The 14,954-nt window shown below is 39.8% G+C and overlaps 1 protein-coding gene across 1 annotated transcript; it reads left to right on the plus strand.

Moving 5' to 3' along the window:
- The first annotated feature begins 951 nt into the window (after positions 1–951).
- On the plus strand, positions 952–13,180 carry SDE2 (spliceosome associated SDE2). Its single transcript, XM_007436391.4, has 7 exons — positions 952–1,084; positions 2,722–2,839; positions 3,648–3,759; positions 5,914–6,083; positions 6,655–6,763; positions 7,408–7,759; positions 8,323–13,180. The coding sequence occupies exons 1-7, from the start codon at positions 977–979 to the stop codon at positions 8,536–8,538; spliced, it is 1,185 nt and encodes a 394-aa protein (XP_007436453.1). The 5' UTR covers positions 952–976; the 3' UTR covers positions 8,539–13,180.
- The last annotated feature ends 1,774 nt before the right edge of the window (positions 13,181–14,954 follow it).

Consider the following 14,954-nt stretch of genomic DNA (forward strand, 5'->3'; position numbering starts at 1 on the left):
CCTTGGCGTTTAAACTCATTCTCCAGGAAAGGCGGCTAGCTAGCTCACCGACAGCTTCGAATCAGCAGACTGTATGCATGGTCTCCGAGACGAACACAATCGTTCCTCTTGTCGCCGTTGCAATTGGCAGAGTGACACGAGCAGCCTTATTTGCTATGCTACCGCCTGAAAAGAGATTGAGAGGCTGAGACCGTTGCTCCCAAGCTGACATTGGCAGTGAATATGGCGTTTGCAAACCAACACAACACAATGAAGTGTGTGGGCACAGAGCGGTGGGGAGGGAGGAGCAGAGTGCTCCATTGCGGGTTTATAAATATCACAACTGCCCCAATTTTCCGCGCCTGAAACCAGTGAAAGACAAATTGCAAATGCTGCTGCACTAGGTTGCATTTTCAATTCAGCCTCAGCTTGGTCACTTTTAAGAAGCAAGACGTCCATGACGGTAACAGCACCGAGGGACTTTCCCGCCTTCCGCCCTCTGGCTGATAAAGCAACGCAAAGAAATTTCCGTGCGTTGTAGAGCAATGGAAGCTTCGAGGAGCAACGAAATGTAAACAGAGAAGGTTGATGAGCCGACAGTCTGCCAAGAAAAACCAGGCGGATAATATCCTGCTTTAATCTCAAAAGGGCAATAACTCGATGAAGCAGGAAAAGCGGTACCTCCAGGCGCTCAGCAACGCCATTCCACCCATTCACTCCCCTCCCCTGTTAGTTTCCCCCATCCCCCACCCTCTTTATCAGCCTCCTTCAGGCGGTATTCACGGAAAGTCTCTGCGCATGCGCGCACATTCCCCATCGCTCCCTGTCACGTGGCTGGAGGAGAACCTGCAACGGAACTCTTCTGCTGGCAAAATTTCTTATGCCCTACTTCCTGTTTACTTCGTAGACGTCACTTGGGTGTTCTAATAAGCCCTCCCTTTCTTGCGTCTTGCCGGAAAGCAGGGAGTTTGCTTGTGTCGTTACAGGAAGTCAGAAAATGGCGGTGTTGGTAAGGGATCCCTTGCGCTCGAAGGTGCAATTTGTGATGTTGCCAGCTGAAGACTGGTCAGTTCGAGATTTTCTCCGCTCCTGGTGCCAGGCGCAGGTAAATGAGTTCATATGAAAGAAGTCGGTGGCGTAGGCTCCCCACTGTACAAGGAATGTTTCTCGTTTCTTTCAATGTCGCTGGAATAAACAAGTTAGGGGGAGCAGAAAGTTCTGTGTTTTCTCTTTCAGAGCTGAAGGTGATCATAAATCACCTTTCCCCAGCCTGGTGTGCATTTATTTATTCATATAGGTAATAGGTAATATAGGTAATGGGCAGATTTATATAGGTATTCTCAATCCCTGGCCACAATAAACATTGTTGATGTGATACTACTTTTATGGATTGTATACATAAACTCGAACGTTTTCTTTTGTTAGCTAACCTAAAATGATGGGTCGCCTAGTTTCATGTTTCAATAGCTAATGCAGGTTAAAAGCCACAAGATTGTATAGGGTAATAGAAGAAATCCTTTCATTGTCATTATTTTAAGTTGTCATTAGGAAATGACTAAAGGAGGAACAAGTATGGGAATTTCTTTATTTGAACAAGTGCTACTTTTAAACAGAAAGTTTACCAAGTGGCTTGTATGATTAAAAAATAACTTACAACCTTATTCAGTAAGTGACTGTACTTCTAGTCGCAAATGTGATTAGTCAAATAGTGTTTCCTTTGTATAACTTTAGTAGCTTTTTCTCTGTCTCATTCTTCCTGAGAATGTGGATAGTTAAAAGAATAAATACAGGTAATTCCCAGTTGAAGAATGAGTTCTGTTCCCAAGGTCTGTCTTTAAGTTGAATTTGTATGTAAGCTGGAACAGTGTTATTGTATAATACTGTATAAGTAGTGTTGTGTAATTAACTTGAACCATTGTGTATAACTCGAATCATTGTGTATTTAACTCAAATTTTGCTACAGTAGGCTCCGTTCTTAACTATGGGTTGTCCTTAAATCTGGCATTCTTAACCTGGGGATTACCTGTATATAATTTTTTAAAAAGTTGTTTATTCAACTTAAATTGCCATGGACTCTGGATAGTGAATCCTGAACCAAAAAGGAAATCTTTAAATCTCCTTCAGATAGATAGACAGACATTCTTAGAATGCTTTCATAATTGTGTAGTTTGGTATCTTATTAATTTTCCAGTAGAGTAGAATTATTCCCCAAACAGTGATCCAAACCACAATTTGTATGATTGTGTGAAGGATGTACGTTTGTGTGATATTAACATTTCCAGAGATGTGGATCTTTAAACTAGCAAAACTTACAAAGATTATATAGGGTAAAGATTTTTTTTTAAAACTGTTGTTTATACTAGAAAAAAATGATCTGCTACGGCTGATTAATTAGGTGGAACTTGCTTTCATTTTTATCTTGTCTGAATTCCTGTTCAGTTAGTGAACAGTGTTTCATTTCCAGACATTAATGGTGACATGGTTGTTTTTTTGCCCATCTTCTTATGATCTGTGAAGCATGGCTTTGTGTACACATGCTTTGTTTACTGTGTCCTACATAGATAAAGAACTAGGTTTTGTACAATCATCTTTTACTGTTTAGTGATTTGCCAATGTGCTGTCTAAATAATCTGTTTGAAATTAATGCAATTGCTCTTTGCTGTAGACGAAATATGTATTGAAATAAATATTCTAATCTTAGTATAATTCTCTTTTTCCTTTTTAAAATATCATTGTTTTTAGGGGCTTCCTGAAGATCACTTTTATATAAAGTGTAATGGTAGATGTATTAATTTTGAAGGTGTACTACAAAATGGAGCTGTTTACAGCGTGGAACCAAGGTTATGTGGTGGAAAAGGAGGTTGGTTCACTGCTGCTTTTGCATACTAAACAATATAGTATATTTCTTTGTTAGATGAATATCTCACCTTTCTTATAGGTGACAGGTGTAACAACTCCAATTTTTCCACATCAACAATAATGTGAAATAGGCTTGATTGAAAGATAGTGACTGACTCAAAGTCATCCAGTGAAGTTCCATGATTGATATTGAACTTGTTTATCTTAATCATGATGCACCGGGCCATGAAGAATATAGTAGTAGATCCCTGTTCAGATTGTGGATTCCCAATTAAAGGTTACAGAATTAAGAACAATTCAGAATCTCCAATATATTGTATACTGTACAATATATACAGGGTGGGAGACACAATGCATCAGTGCAGTAAGGGCAGAAGAAAGAAAATAGTCAAATAAAAAGGGGAGAGGGAAATATATTTACTGCCCATATTTTTATGCTAAACAAAAAACCTGAGTAGTTTGAGATAATGTGACAGTAAGAAAACAAGGTAAGATGACAGTCTGATCTTGACTATCTTGCCATTATAACTTTCCACTGCCAATTATTTTCTAGCAATTATTTCACAGTTCTGAAATATTTGGAATCATCTGAAGTATAGCTCTGAAGTGGGGCTATGGCTAAAAACTTACCATGTATTTAAATCTGTATCTCTGATTTTGTCTAATGAAGGATTTCTGAGTCTGGGTAAAACAGACTAAATAATATATAAAAGGATTTATTATTGTGTTGCATTATATTCTGACTCTTGAAGAGTTGATGTCTCTTATACTTAGATTTTTGTTGCTGACCTATTTTAATTTCTCCTTAGGTTTTGGATCTATGCTCCGAGCACTTGGTGCTCAAATTGAGAAGACAACAAACCGAGAAGCTTGCAGAGATCTCAGTGGAAGGAGACTCCGAGATGTTAATCATGAAAAAGCGTGAGACATTTAATTAAGTAGAAAACACCTGTGCTTTGCTATTGCTATTGCACAGATTTATCAAAAATCTTTTTATAATTATCCATCCATCCATAGATACCCATCATGCTATTGCTTGTTGGAGTAAGCAACATTATGCAGACATCAGAAAGGGAGTAAGATATACAGAACCAAAGAAATTAAAGCCCTGAGATAAGAAAAACATAGGTAACACTCATTTACACCAATATCATTCACTAATCAGATTCATAACTCTCTGTCCTTGCAGGCTATAATTGTTTTCACTATATTGATACATTGCTTCATGCATTGCCTTTTGTTCTTTCAACTTCTGATGTCTCTCTTTTTGAGGATCTCAGCTCAATCCAATTACAACTTTCTCCTTTTCTTGATCTTCCCCTTTGTCTGACCTATTCACTTTTCCTTCATACTGTTTTCTTTTTCAGTTCTCATTCATTTTGTCTGTATGACCAAAGCAATTCAAAGTACAGTGGTACCTCTAGTTACAAACACCCCTCCTTACGAATTTTTCAAGATACAACCAGCTCTGGCCCCAAAAATTTACCTCGACTTGCGAACTCGCCTCGACTTACGAACCGGATCCGCAGCCATTTTCCGCCCGTTCCACGTGGTCCGCGGCCATTTTCCGCCTGTGCCACGTGGTCCGCGGCCATTTTCCACCCATGCCACGTGGTCCGCGGCCATTTTTCTGCCCGTTCCACGTGGTCCGCGGCCATTTTTCCGCGCCTGACACGTGGTCTGCGGCCATTTTCTGCCCGTTCTACGTGGTCCGCGGCTGTTTTTCCGCCCCTGACGCGTGGTCCGCGGACGCCGGAATGGATTAACGGTAATTACATTGAACCTTATGGGAAAATTTGCCTCGTGTTGTGACCAATTCGAGTTGCAACCAGAGTCGCGGAACGGATTAAATTCGTAACTCGAGGTTTCACTGTACCTCTTCTGTACTGCTCATTCGCTTTTGTATTCAATCCACATTTATTTAGCACCTATTCTATCTTGATCCTATCTTTTGTTGTTGAATCACACTGTTCCTACTACATTTAACTTACTTTTGTGTCTCCTAACATACCTAAGTCTCACTTCCACATAACAAAATGGGTAGAAGCATACTCTTACAATGTCATTTTTACTTATGACAGATATTCCTTATTCACAGGCTACATGCTATCCTATCATTTGCATGTCTTAAAATTTCTCTATCCATTTTCTCCTATTAATGGAGTGTATAAATTCATTTATTTGTATATGTATAACATTCAGATATTCACTCCACTATCCCTGTTAAATATAACAGCCTTGGTCTTGGATACATGAATTTTCATATCATCAGTCCTTTGTTTCAGCCAACAGCATGGAATCATGTGCCATTTTCTGTTTCCATCTACATTTTTTGCCTATTTCAGTCTTAGCCATTCCTTGCTTTCTTTGACTACATTTTTACGATTATCTTTCTCTCCGTATGATTGATGTGCCATCAAGATGGTGTTGATTCTTCATGACCTCTTAGATAAATTTTCTCTCTCTATACATTAAACAATATGTTATCTTCATTTTTGCAGCAATCATTCTTCAAAAATATTTAACCTGTCTTTCTTTAGAGAATATTACCATATATAAGGGCACAGAACCTAAAGTATGCCACACTAGTAAAATAAAATAACAATAAAGTAAAATAATAATTATTTTATTTATTTGTTTATTATTAAATTTATATGCAGCCAATCTCCCCCAAAGGGTGATTCTGGGCAGCTCACAAAATCAAACATCAAAAACAGTAAAAAAAAAAAAAAAACTACATTAAATTGGCTAAAAAAGATCATACTAGATAAAGACTATATACATAAGATTATAACATTATAATAATCAAATAAAAAATTACAGTGAAATGAATTAAAAAGCATCAACGCAACAGAACAAAAGAAGCCTGTACATTACTTTTAAATACATGGGCAAATAACTTGGTGCCAAAGTATTCATATTGTAACCTGTCAAGCTTCAGCAGTAAGGGTGTTCCAAAGACAGATAACTTCACCCATTGTGCTGTTCTGTTTGGGGTTTCTTTGTTTTGGCATCCATAGCTGAATTCACCCATTGAAATAGATCCAATTTAATATGGATTTTTCTTTCTTACAGGATGGCTGAGTGGGTGAAACAACAAGCAGAACGGGAAGCAGACAAGGAACAAAGGCGTTTAGAAAGGCTGAAGCGAAAGTTGGCTGAACCGAAGCACTTTTTCACTAACCCAGATTACCAGCAGCAGTGCCATGAAATGGCAGAGAGACTTGAAGATTCTGTCCTGAAAGGTAGCACTAAAGTGATTTAGTCTCTATCCTGCCTTGCACTTTTGGATGGTTGGGCTCTTAGATATTTTTAATTAAATGTCTCATGAATAAGATAACCTGGTAGATATTGAATATCTTCTGTATTTTTCTCCTTTTGTTTTCAGGCTCTGGCCTCTTGTTCTCTCTGCTTCTGAGTACTTAACAATGCAGTTAGCTTGCCTGTTTCAGTATCATCTGCTTCCATATTAAAGCAATTTGCCCAGTCTGGCATTCTCCATAGATATTGGATTACAACAATGAAAAAGACTTACTGACCTTTGCCATGAAAAGCAGCGGTAGAAAATGCAGCTTCCTCGAATAATATAGTGGAGGAACCCCCCCTCACTTCCCTCACTCATGTTTGCATTATGCAGTTAGCTGTGTGAATGATTAATAATAAATTGAGCAAAAGGACAGAAGTGAAAGATAAGCTGCATCTCAGGAATGAAGCAAAAATTAAAAGTTCAACTTTTCCTTAAATTCTTGGCTTAAATGATTTAATGTCCATATTTCATTTAACATCCTAAAGGTTGAATGCTTTTACTGTTTTCAGGTATGCAAGCTTCTTCCAGCACAGTGGTGTCCCCAGAAAGCAGTGAGAGTCGAAAATGGACCACTGACTCTGGAAAAGGAGCACCACCAGAGAAGAAAAGGTGTTTCTGGTAAGCACCACAGTTTAAGAAATAACACCATGTGATAAAAATGGCAAGAAAAAAAATGTTTCTTACCTTAAAGTTGGTGGCTCTTGTCCTAAGAATTCTAAGTGGTTTTCTGCTTGTGGAATGGGATTTTCTGGCCTCCTCTGCTTGCTAGCCTATGTTATTGGAATCGAGGCAATAACTATATTATAGCTGTCTTCCATAACTGTTTAGTACATTTACTTTTTTTCTGTTGATGCAATGTATTGTAAGGAAATTAGAAGGTAAATTATTGTGTCACTCTGTAGTGAGATGGGTGGTGACAAATTTGAAATATAAATAAATAAAAAATAAAATTTGTGTTAAAAAATCAGGATAAAATGTTCTACTGGTATACTGCCTAGAAACACTCATTTCAATATTGGAATTATTGAAAACAGTCTATTGATAGTCTTCTGTCAGGCAGAATGCTTTATCTTGATTTTAAAACATTTTAAAATTCCATATAATTCAAGAGCTTCACCACTATTGGTTTTACATGTATTTTTGGTGTTGGAATTTGTGTGCCCTACAAAATTATGGGGCAGATACATTTTTTCATATCTCAGATTCTGTTTCATTGTGGAAATTATATTCATGTTTTAAAATGAACTTGTTAATTGTGACAGGTTAGGTATAGAAGGGTTGGAAGATCCTGACAGTTCAGAGGATAATAGTGATGATGATGAAGATGAATCTCCTAGTATGTCAGGAAGATGCTCCACAACATCTGACAGCCATATCAGTGTGACCGACAATTTAAATGAGTTTCCCAGGAATTCAGAGGATTCTGTAAGCTGCAGTTCAGGCTCTGATGAGAAGTCAGAAGATCAAACAAAGAATAAAAAAGATCTACTAGAAGATCCAGCTTTCAATACAATTGTAGCCAGTGAGAAACATAAAACACCACAGATTCTGAAGGAAGAAAAGCATGCAAATGTCTCAAGTACTGAAAAAGCTGCGAGTCAATTTCAGCATGCAGTAAGTATGGTTATTTTTGATTAAGTATGTGATTCTTTCTCTGCCTGAATCCACTGGATATCTTTATAAATAGTGCATTTTGAAAACTTCATTCCATTCTTGTCAGTTCATTATCCATGTCACTTACAATATTATACCAAAGACAAAGTAGCATGGAAGCCAGATCAAAGTACAAGTAATACTATTCAAAATTTAAACAACCCCATTTCCTCTTCATCCCCCAGTCTTCTCTCTTTCTTCAACATATAGATGGCATTTTGCAGCCATTGAGCCATTCATCGTTGGAGGTTTTTTTCCAGTCTCTAAAAATGGAGAAATAAATTGACTACTGTATCAGTAACAAGAACTAATTTAATTGTCTTTGCTATTTAGCCCCATGTGCAAGAATATTTTAATTCATAAACCTTTAAAAAGGAAAGAAGGCATACAGAAGCCCCCAAAAGCCATCCTATTGCAGAACTGGACATTGCAGAATCACTAACATTTAATTTAGCTTTTGTTCAAAAGATAACTTGGCTTTTCTGAGATACACATTTGAAATATTGTATGTTTCTGATTCTTAGGGTACTTCAAGAATCAATCTGCTGGAATTCAATTCTGTTGCGGAACTGGAAGCCTTAGGGCTAGACAACCTAAAGTTTGAACTGTTGGCTTTGGGACTAAAATGTGGAGGTACCCTACACGAAAGAGCAGAACGACTTTTTTCAGTGAGAGGTCTATCTAGAGATCAGATTGATCCTGCTTTGTTTGTTAAGCCTTCCAAAGGGAAGAAGAAATAAAAATGGTGGTATGGCTTCCTTTTATACTTCAGGTTTTTCAACATTCTTCTCATTCTGCTGTTTTGTATAATATCTTTCAAAAGCCAGTGTAAATTTGTATACCCTTTAATGCTTTAAGAATAATTTTTGTGATGATGGCTAAAAGTACTTGTTAGTGGACATCTTTTTTTTTTTAATTTGTTAGTGCTTAGTAAAAGACTAGTATATTTTATATTCAAGTTTAAGTGAAAAACAAAATAGTATACATTTGTGGAAAATGTCAAAATATTTTATGAAGAACATTTTTTCAATTTTTATACAAAAATTAAATGCAATATTATATGTATAATTAATCAAAATCAAACGTACGGACACCGTTGAATCTTTTTTGATCAGTATTTAACTCTGTAATTTTGCTGTAAGAATTCAGATGGACAATGAAGAATTGTTGCTATCAGTGTGGGTAATTGCCCATCAGGCAGCTTTTATAGTAACAGTATTCAGACTTTGGAAGCAAACATTGTTCGGGCCTTTTTAAACAGTCAAAACTGGGTGGTTTTTTTAATAAACTACATTGGAATTATATATAGGGTCTCCTTTTCTTAATTAAATTAAGATTATTAAAATCTTAATTTGGTGACAACAAAGACAGGGCACTGATTACCGTTTGAATTATCTAAGGGCTGATTTGCTCACAGTCATAAATGTGGATTGAACTAGGGTAAAAATACATGAACAATCTTATCTCCTCCTGTTATTTGTTCAATAAAAGATGGTACCATATCTACAGAACTATGACAATGTGATATTTTGGTTAAGGTCTTAGACTAAGACTAGGGAGATCCAGGTTCATGTCCCCCTTCAGCTATGACTTTGGGCCAGTCACTATCAGCCCAACCTATCTCACAGGATGGTTGTTGGGAGAAAAGTGGAGGAGAGAGTGTTGTATGTGCTCCATGAGCTCCTGGAAGACAGATGGGACATAAAGAAACAGGATTAAATTATATAGAACAGACAGTGCTAGGTATATTGATCTTCTCTTGCATCTTGTTTTCTAATAAAGTCACATTGGCTTACAGGGGTTCCCAAGTAGTTTTCCATCCAGGCATAGAACAGCTGCATCCTGATGATGATTATGATTACGTTCCATCAAGTCGTTGTCAACTCTTAGCAGCCACATAGATAGATTTTCTCCATGAAGATCTGTCCATAGGTGCCTTGCTTTAGCTGGGCACCTGGGATGACCGTGCCTCGGGTGAGCCTGCTGAGAATATATACTCTTGGCATACACTCCCAACATTCTTTGCTCATCCCTCTCAGGAACTCTCCCACCCCGCCACAATAAGGCAGCACAGCAGGGCTTGTGGGGAGCTCCATCCTACTTTATATTATCTTACATTTAGTGTATATATAGAGTTGTACAGAATTCTATTTTATGTTTGCTTTTAAACAGTGATAAATGTGTACAATTAAGCTTCTTAATGTATGTGTTGAGAAATGACTCTGCAAACAACACGTGTTTCTGAAGCTAGGTGGCTGGGAAGCTGCATTCAGAAGGGGCCTGCATGCATGTAGATTAACTCTTTAGGAAGAAACCAACAATACTCGAAAGAGTTAGATAGCCACTGTTGCCTTGTAAGAGAAACATGAAATGCTGCTTTCTTTGGACAAAACTGAATTCCTGATAGGCTGCTAAATATGTGAATTGACCAAAATGCTGTTAGCAATGTCACTCCAAACAATGGCTTGGCACTGGAATAGTCTAGGTATGGCTATTTATAGGGGCTGTTTAGGAGCTGGGTGTGCAACCCTTCCCTTTCCATTGCTGAAGGCCTGGGTGAAGAGCCAGGTTTTCATGGCTCTTCTTAATAAGAGCAGAGTGGGGGCCATCCGGATCTCAGGGGGGGAGCCTCATTCCCGATGGCAGATGCTGCTACAGAGAAGATGCACTTCCAGGGTCCCGATAGATGAACTTTAATTGAAGGAACCCAGTGTGCACCAACCCGGCAGGATTAAATTGGCCAGGGAGATGTTATGGGAGACAGGTGGTCCCTCAAGTAACCAGGCCCTATGCCTTGTAGAGCTTTATAGGTAACAACCAGCACCTTGAATTGCATCTGGAAGCAAACTGGCAACCAGTGCAGCTCATAAAGCAGAGGTGTTTTATGGGAATACCAAGCCATGTCCATTATGTTTGTGCTGCCACATTCTGGATCGGTTGAAGCTTCTGGGTGGTCTTCAAGGGCAGCCCCATGTGAAAAGCATTGCAGTAGTCAAGCTGCGAGGTGACTAGGGTGTGAATGACTGTCTAAAGGGCCCCTCGATCTAGGAAAGGACACAACTGGCACACCAGATGGGTTTGTGCAAAGAGCTTCCTGGCTGCAGCTAACACCTGTCCTTCAAGCAGGAGCTGCAAATTCAGGAAGACCCCCAGATTGTGTACCAACCTTGAAAAGGGAAGTGCAACCCCATCCAAGATAGAAAGAGGGAATATAGAGCCACTCAGTCACTCAGTCTTGGTAGGATTGAGTCAGAGACGGTTCCTCCCCATCGAAACCCATCCAGCCTCCAGACACTGGGACAGAACCTTACGCTCTTATACCACTTGTGGTAAAGGTAGATCTGAAAAAAAAATTAGAGTGCAGTTAGAAATACAGTGGTACCTCTACTTACGAATGCCCCTACTTACGAAATTTTCGAGATACGACCAGCTCCGGCCCCAAAAATTTACCTCTACTTAGGAACTTGTCTCTACTTACGAACCGGATCCGCGGCCATTTTCCCTGCTGCCACGCGGTCGTGGCTTCCTGTGGGCGAGATCGCGGTAGCAAGGAGAGGTTCGGTGAGGCTTGTGGTGTGTTTTGTGGCATTTGGAAGGTTTTTGTGGCGTTTGGAAGGTTTTTGAGGTTTAAAAATAAAATGCATATGTTTCAGAACTGTTTAGCCGTATTTACATTGAACCTTATGGGGGAAATTTACCTCGGGGTGCGACCAAATTCGGAGGGCGGATTAGCCGTATTTACATTGAACCTTATGGGGAAATTTGCCTCATGGTGTGACCAAATTCGGAGGGTGGAATGGATTAACTGTATTTACATTGAACCTTATGGGAAAATTTACCTCGACTTGAGACCAACTTGAGTTGCAACCAGAGTCACAGAACGGATTAAGTTCGTAACTAGAGGTACCACTGTACTCTTTTGCAGCTGCTTGGGCCTGTATATATGTGCATTTTGATACTTTGTATATATAAATTTAGTACACACATATTCACACACTTGTATGTATGTCCAGGAAGATCCACTCACAGGAAAAAGTGATTGGCAATTGCTTTCCTGGAATGGAAAGGTGGGAGGGCCCAGCAGTAGGGGAATTGCCCAATGCAAGGATGTGGTTGCCTGCTGTTCAGACTGATTACCTTGCAAGCTCTTGCCTGTTGTCTCAATCCAGACATGTTTTTAAGCTGGTTTCGAGTAAAGTTAGCATGAGTACAGGACAGGAGCAGTTTAAACAGTAAATGTGGATATGCCTTGGGAAAGGTGCAGAGAAGGAGAAAAGAGGGCATGATGTCAGAGCAGCTCACAAATCAAGCTGCACCCCTTTCTCATGCCTGGTGAAAGAAACTAAGCTTGTTAAAAGCTAATTGGGTAAGGACAAAGAAGGAAGATACAAGGCAAAGTGGCTGAAAAGAATAAAAGCTGCAGGTACAGACTCTGAGGAGTCACACTGTGAAAAACATAAGAGCCATTTGGAAATAGAGTGACTTAATGATGACTCACAATACTAGTTCAAATATTGATGGAAGAAATCGAGATCTAAACGCACCCAATTATGGACTGTCTGGCAAGGAAAAGACCATTCCCATCTCCCCCAGTATTTAGCTCCATTATCAAATCCCTGTTACAACTACAGTTTCTCTAATATTCAAGCAGGATCTACCCTCCAATGCCTTAACCGCATTAGATCAAGTCTTTCTTTCTGGCTTTGCCTGCCATGGGAAAGCCATTCCAACAGCCTTTGAAAGGGTTACCGTATTCCCTCTCAATCTGACCTTATTCTTCTTTAGTAGGGGACACGAATCTATAAACTTACTAGTTTCAGTATGGGAAAACATAAAAATCTGGACTTCTTTGTTAAAAACAAATTAGTATTAACTCAAGTATCAATGATTAGGCTGATAATGAATTTTTATGTTTACCTGCATCTTAATACAGTACTGTACACAGATTTTAGACCTGACTTTTAAATGCGATGGCAGCTTTTTGCCATTAGAGGGCACTGGGCACCAACTGAAATGGTGAATTAGTAGCTGGCTTACAACAGCTTGATCATAGTTTATTTGCAGGGGCTAAAGAGCGTGTTGACTTTTCTATGACAGGAGCCTGGTTTTTGGAACAGCCTCCCTGCTAAGATCAGGCTGGCCCCCATGGTGTGCTCATTTCAGAAGATGCTGACAGTGGAGCTCTTCTGAAGAGTACTTGCACTGTCTGGGTTTTTGTCCTGTTGTCAGCTTGGCTTTTGACTTTGTTTTGGGATGTTGTTTGGTTATGGATTTCTTATTTACAGTTACCATAAACATTTTATGTTATGTATTTATTAACTGCCAGATATTCTAGTGGATTATGTGATTTACATGTCAATCAATCAATCAATCAAATAAATAAATAAATCAAAAAGTATCCAACTATTATTTACTCAGAGTTTCTAAACCTTTGATCTACCTAATGAACACCTTTCTCCTTTTACTTTAGTAACTGAGTTACACTGCATAAAGGTCTTGAGACCAGGCTATTGTGGGGTAAGACCTATTTATTTATTTACTGTACTTTTGTACCTCCATACTCCACAAGGACTTGGAAAAGCTTGGAGGTGAAGAAAAATAGATAAAGCAGCAAAATAATGTTAATTAAAAGTAAAATATTTAAAAGTCTGACAACTGATAAATTTAATTTTTATCAGTTTAAAAATGAGTCATTAAAAAAGCAAAAAAATTGATGCCCTAAAAGCCTAACAGTTACAAGTAGTCCTCAACTTAAACCACAACTGGAACTGGAATTCCCATCGCTAAGCGATGCGGTCATAAAGTGCAATGCCACATGATTGCATCAATTAGTGACAGCAATCCCAGCACTCCCCATCGCTGTTGTAACACCAAGATGTGTGGGTTAAGTGGGAAGAGGTGGAAGTCCCAGGTAAGGAGCACAGGGGTGCTGTGGGGGGTGGGGGAGGGCTGCCGCAGGCTGTGCACGGGTTGGGGGAGGGGGTGCTGTGGTGTGGTGTGGTGCGAGCTCAGGAAGGCTGGGGAAGGAGTACACTGCAGCTCAGGGGTTACTTGGCACGCTGTGGCTCAGTGGTTCCAAAAAGCCCCTGAGCTGTAGCACAGTGTGAAGCCCAGCCCCAGGCCAGCCCAACAATGTGGTGCAAAGTCACCGTGCCCTGGGAAGCCCCAACAGCGTGGCACGAAGCTGCTGTGCTCTGGGAAGCTGCAGCAGCGCAGCACAAAGCCACCACACCCTGGGAAACCCCCGCCACCCCAGCTCAGTCCCATCTGCAGTCATCCTCGCCACCCTGTATTCCAAAGCCCCTGTTGCCCTGCACTCCATCGTGCCTGCCTTGGCCCTTTGTGATGCAGCTGATGGCCACATGAGGCCAACTTCCCCAGGTCTTGAGAGGAAACCACTATGCACAACCTTGGGAAGAAAGCCTCATTGAGGCCAGCAGCTGCCTTGCAAAGGGCCAGGCTGGGCATGCTTGGTCAGCAGTGGGAGCAAGAAGATGGCGAAAGTCAGCTGTGGCAGCAGGGGCTGTGGAGTGCAGGGGTCCAAAAGGGCATAGATGGGGGGAAGATGGGGGGGAGTTGAAGCACCCCTGTGGTTGTAAGTGCAAGTGGGCTGCCAAGTGCCCGAATTTTGATCATGTGACCGCAGGGGCACTGCAATGGCTGTAACTTCAGGGACCAGTCATACGTCCCTTCATTCAGCGCTGCTGTAACTTCAAACTGTTGCTGAATGAAGTTGAGGGCTACCTGTATGCGCAAACAGACATGAAGTTCAACATTTCAGTCTAACAAGGTCTGAAGATTAAGAGGATTTATTTTCCTCTTACAGCTTCTGTTCATTTAGCAGCTGTTGGGAATGTTATAGCTGGACACTGAAATATCTAGTAATTATACTGGTATTTTAATAGCTAGTTTTAACAATGTGTTTACTGATTATAATCTCTTTTGAGTGTCTTTTACAGATTGATGTACCAGTTCAGCTGCTAGACATTTAAATATCTGACCTAAACAAAGAGGTAAGGCCCATACCATCATAAATGTTATCTCCTTCTACCTACCAAAGAAATTCTGGGAACTTAAACTGAATAAGCATACACCTCAATCCATCACTTCTGGAACATCTGCTCAGTATCTAGTAAAAAAAAAAAAAATAGCAGCT

Source organism: Python bivittatus, unplaced genomic scaffold (genome assembly GCF_059951505.1).
Source record: "Python bivittatus isolate LINGU-HERP-01145 unplaced genomic scaffold, Pbiv_v1 ctg000020_np1212, whole genome shotgun sequence".
Classification (NCBI taxonomy): Eukaryota; Metazoa; Chordata; class Lepidosauria; order Squamata; family Pythonidae; genus Python; species Python bivittatus.

Excerpts from the sequence above, each read along its gene's own strand:
- SDE2 (XM_007436391.4), top strand. The coding sequence starts at position 977 with ATGGCGGTGTTGGTAAGGGATCCCTTGCGCTCGAAGGTGCAATTTGTG. Across the intron at positions 1,085-2,721 it reads GCTCCTGGTGCCAGGCGCAG|GGGCTTCCTGAAGATCACTT; the intron begins GTAAATGAGTTC and ends CATTGTTTTTAG. Across the intron at positions 2,840-3,647 it reads GTTATGTGGTGGAAAAGGAG|GTTTTGGATCTATGCTCCGA; the intron begins GTTGGTTCACTG and ends ATTTCTCCTTAG.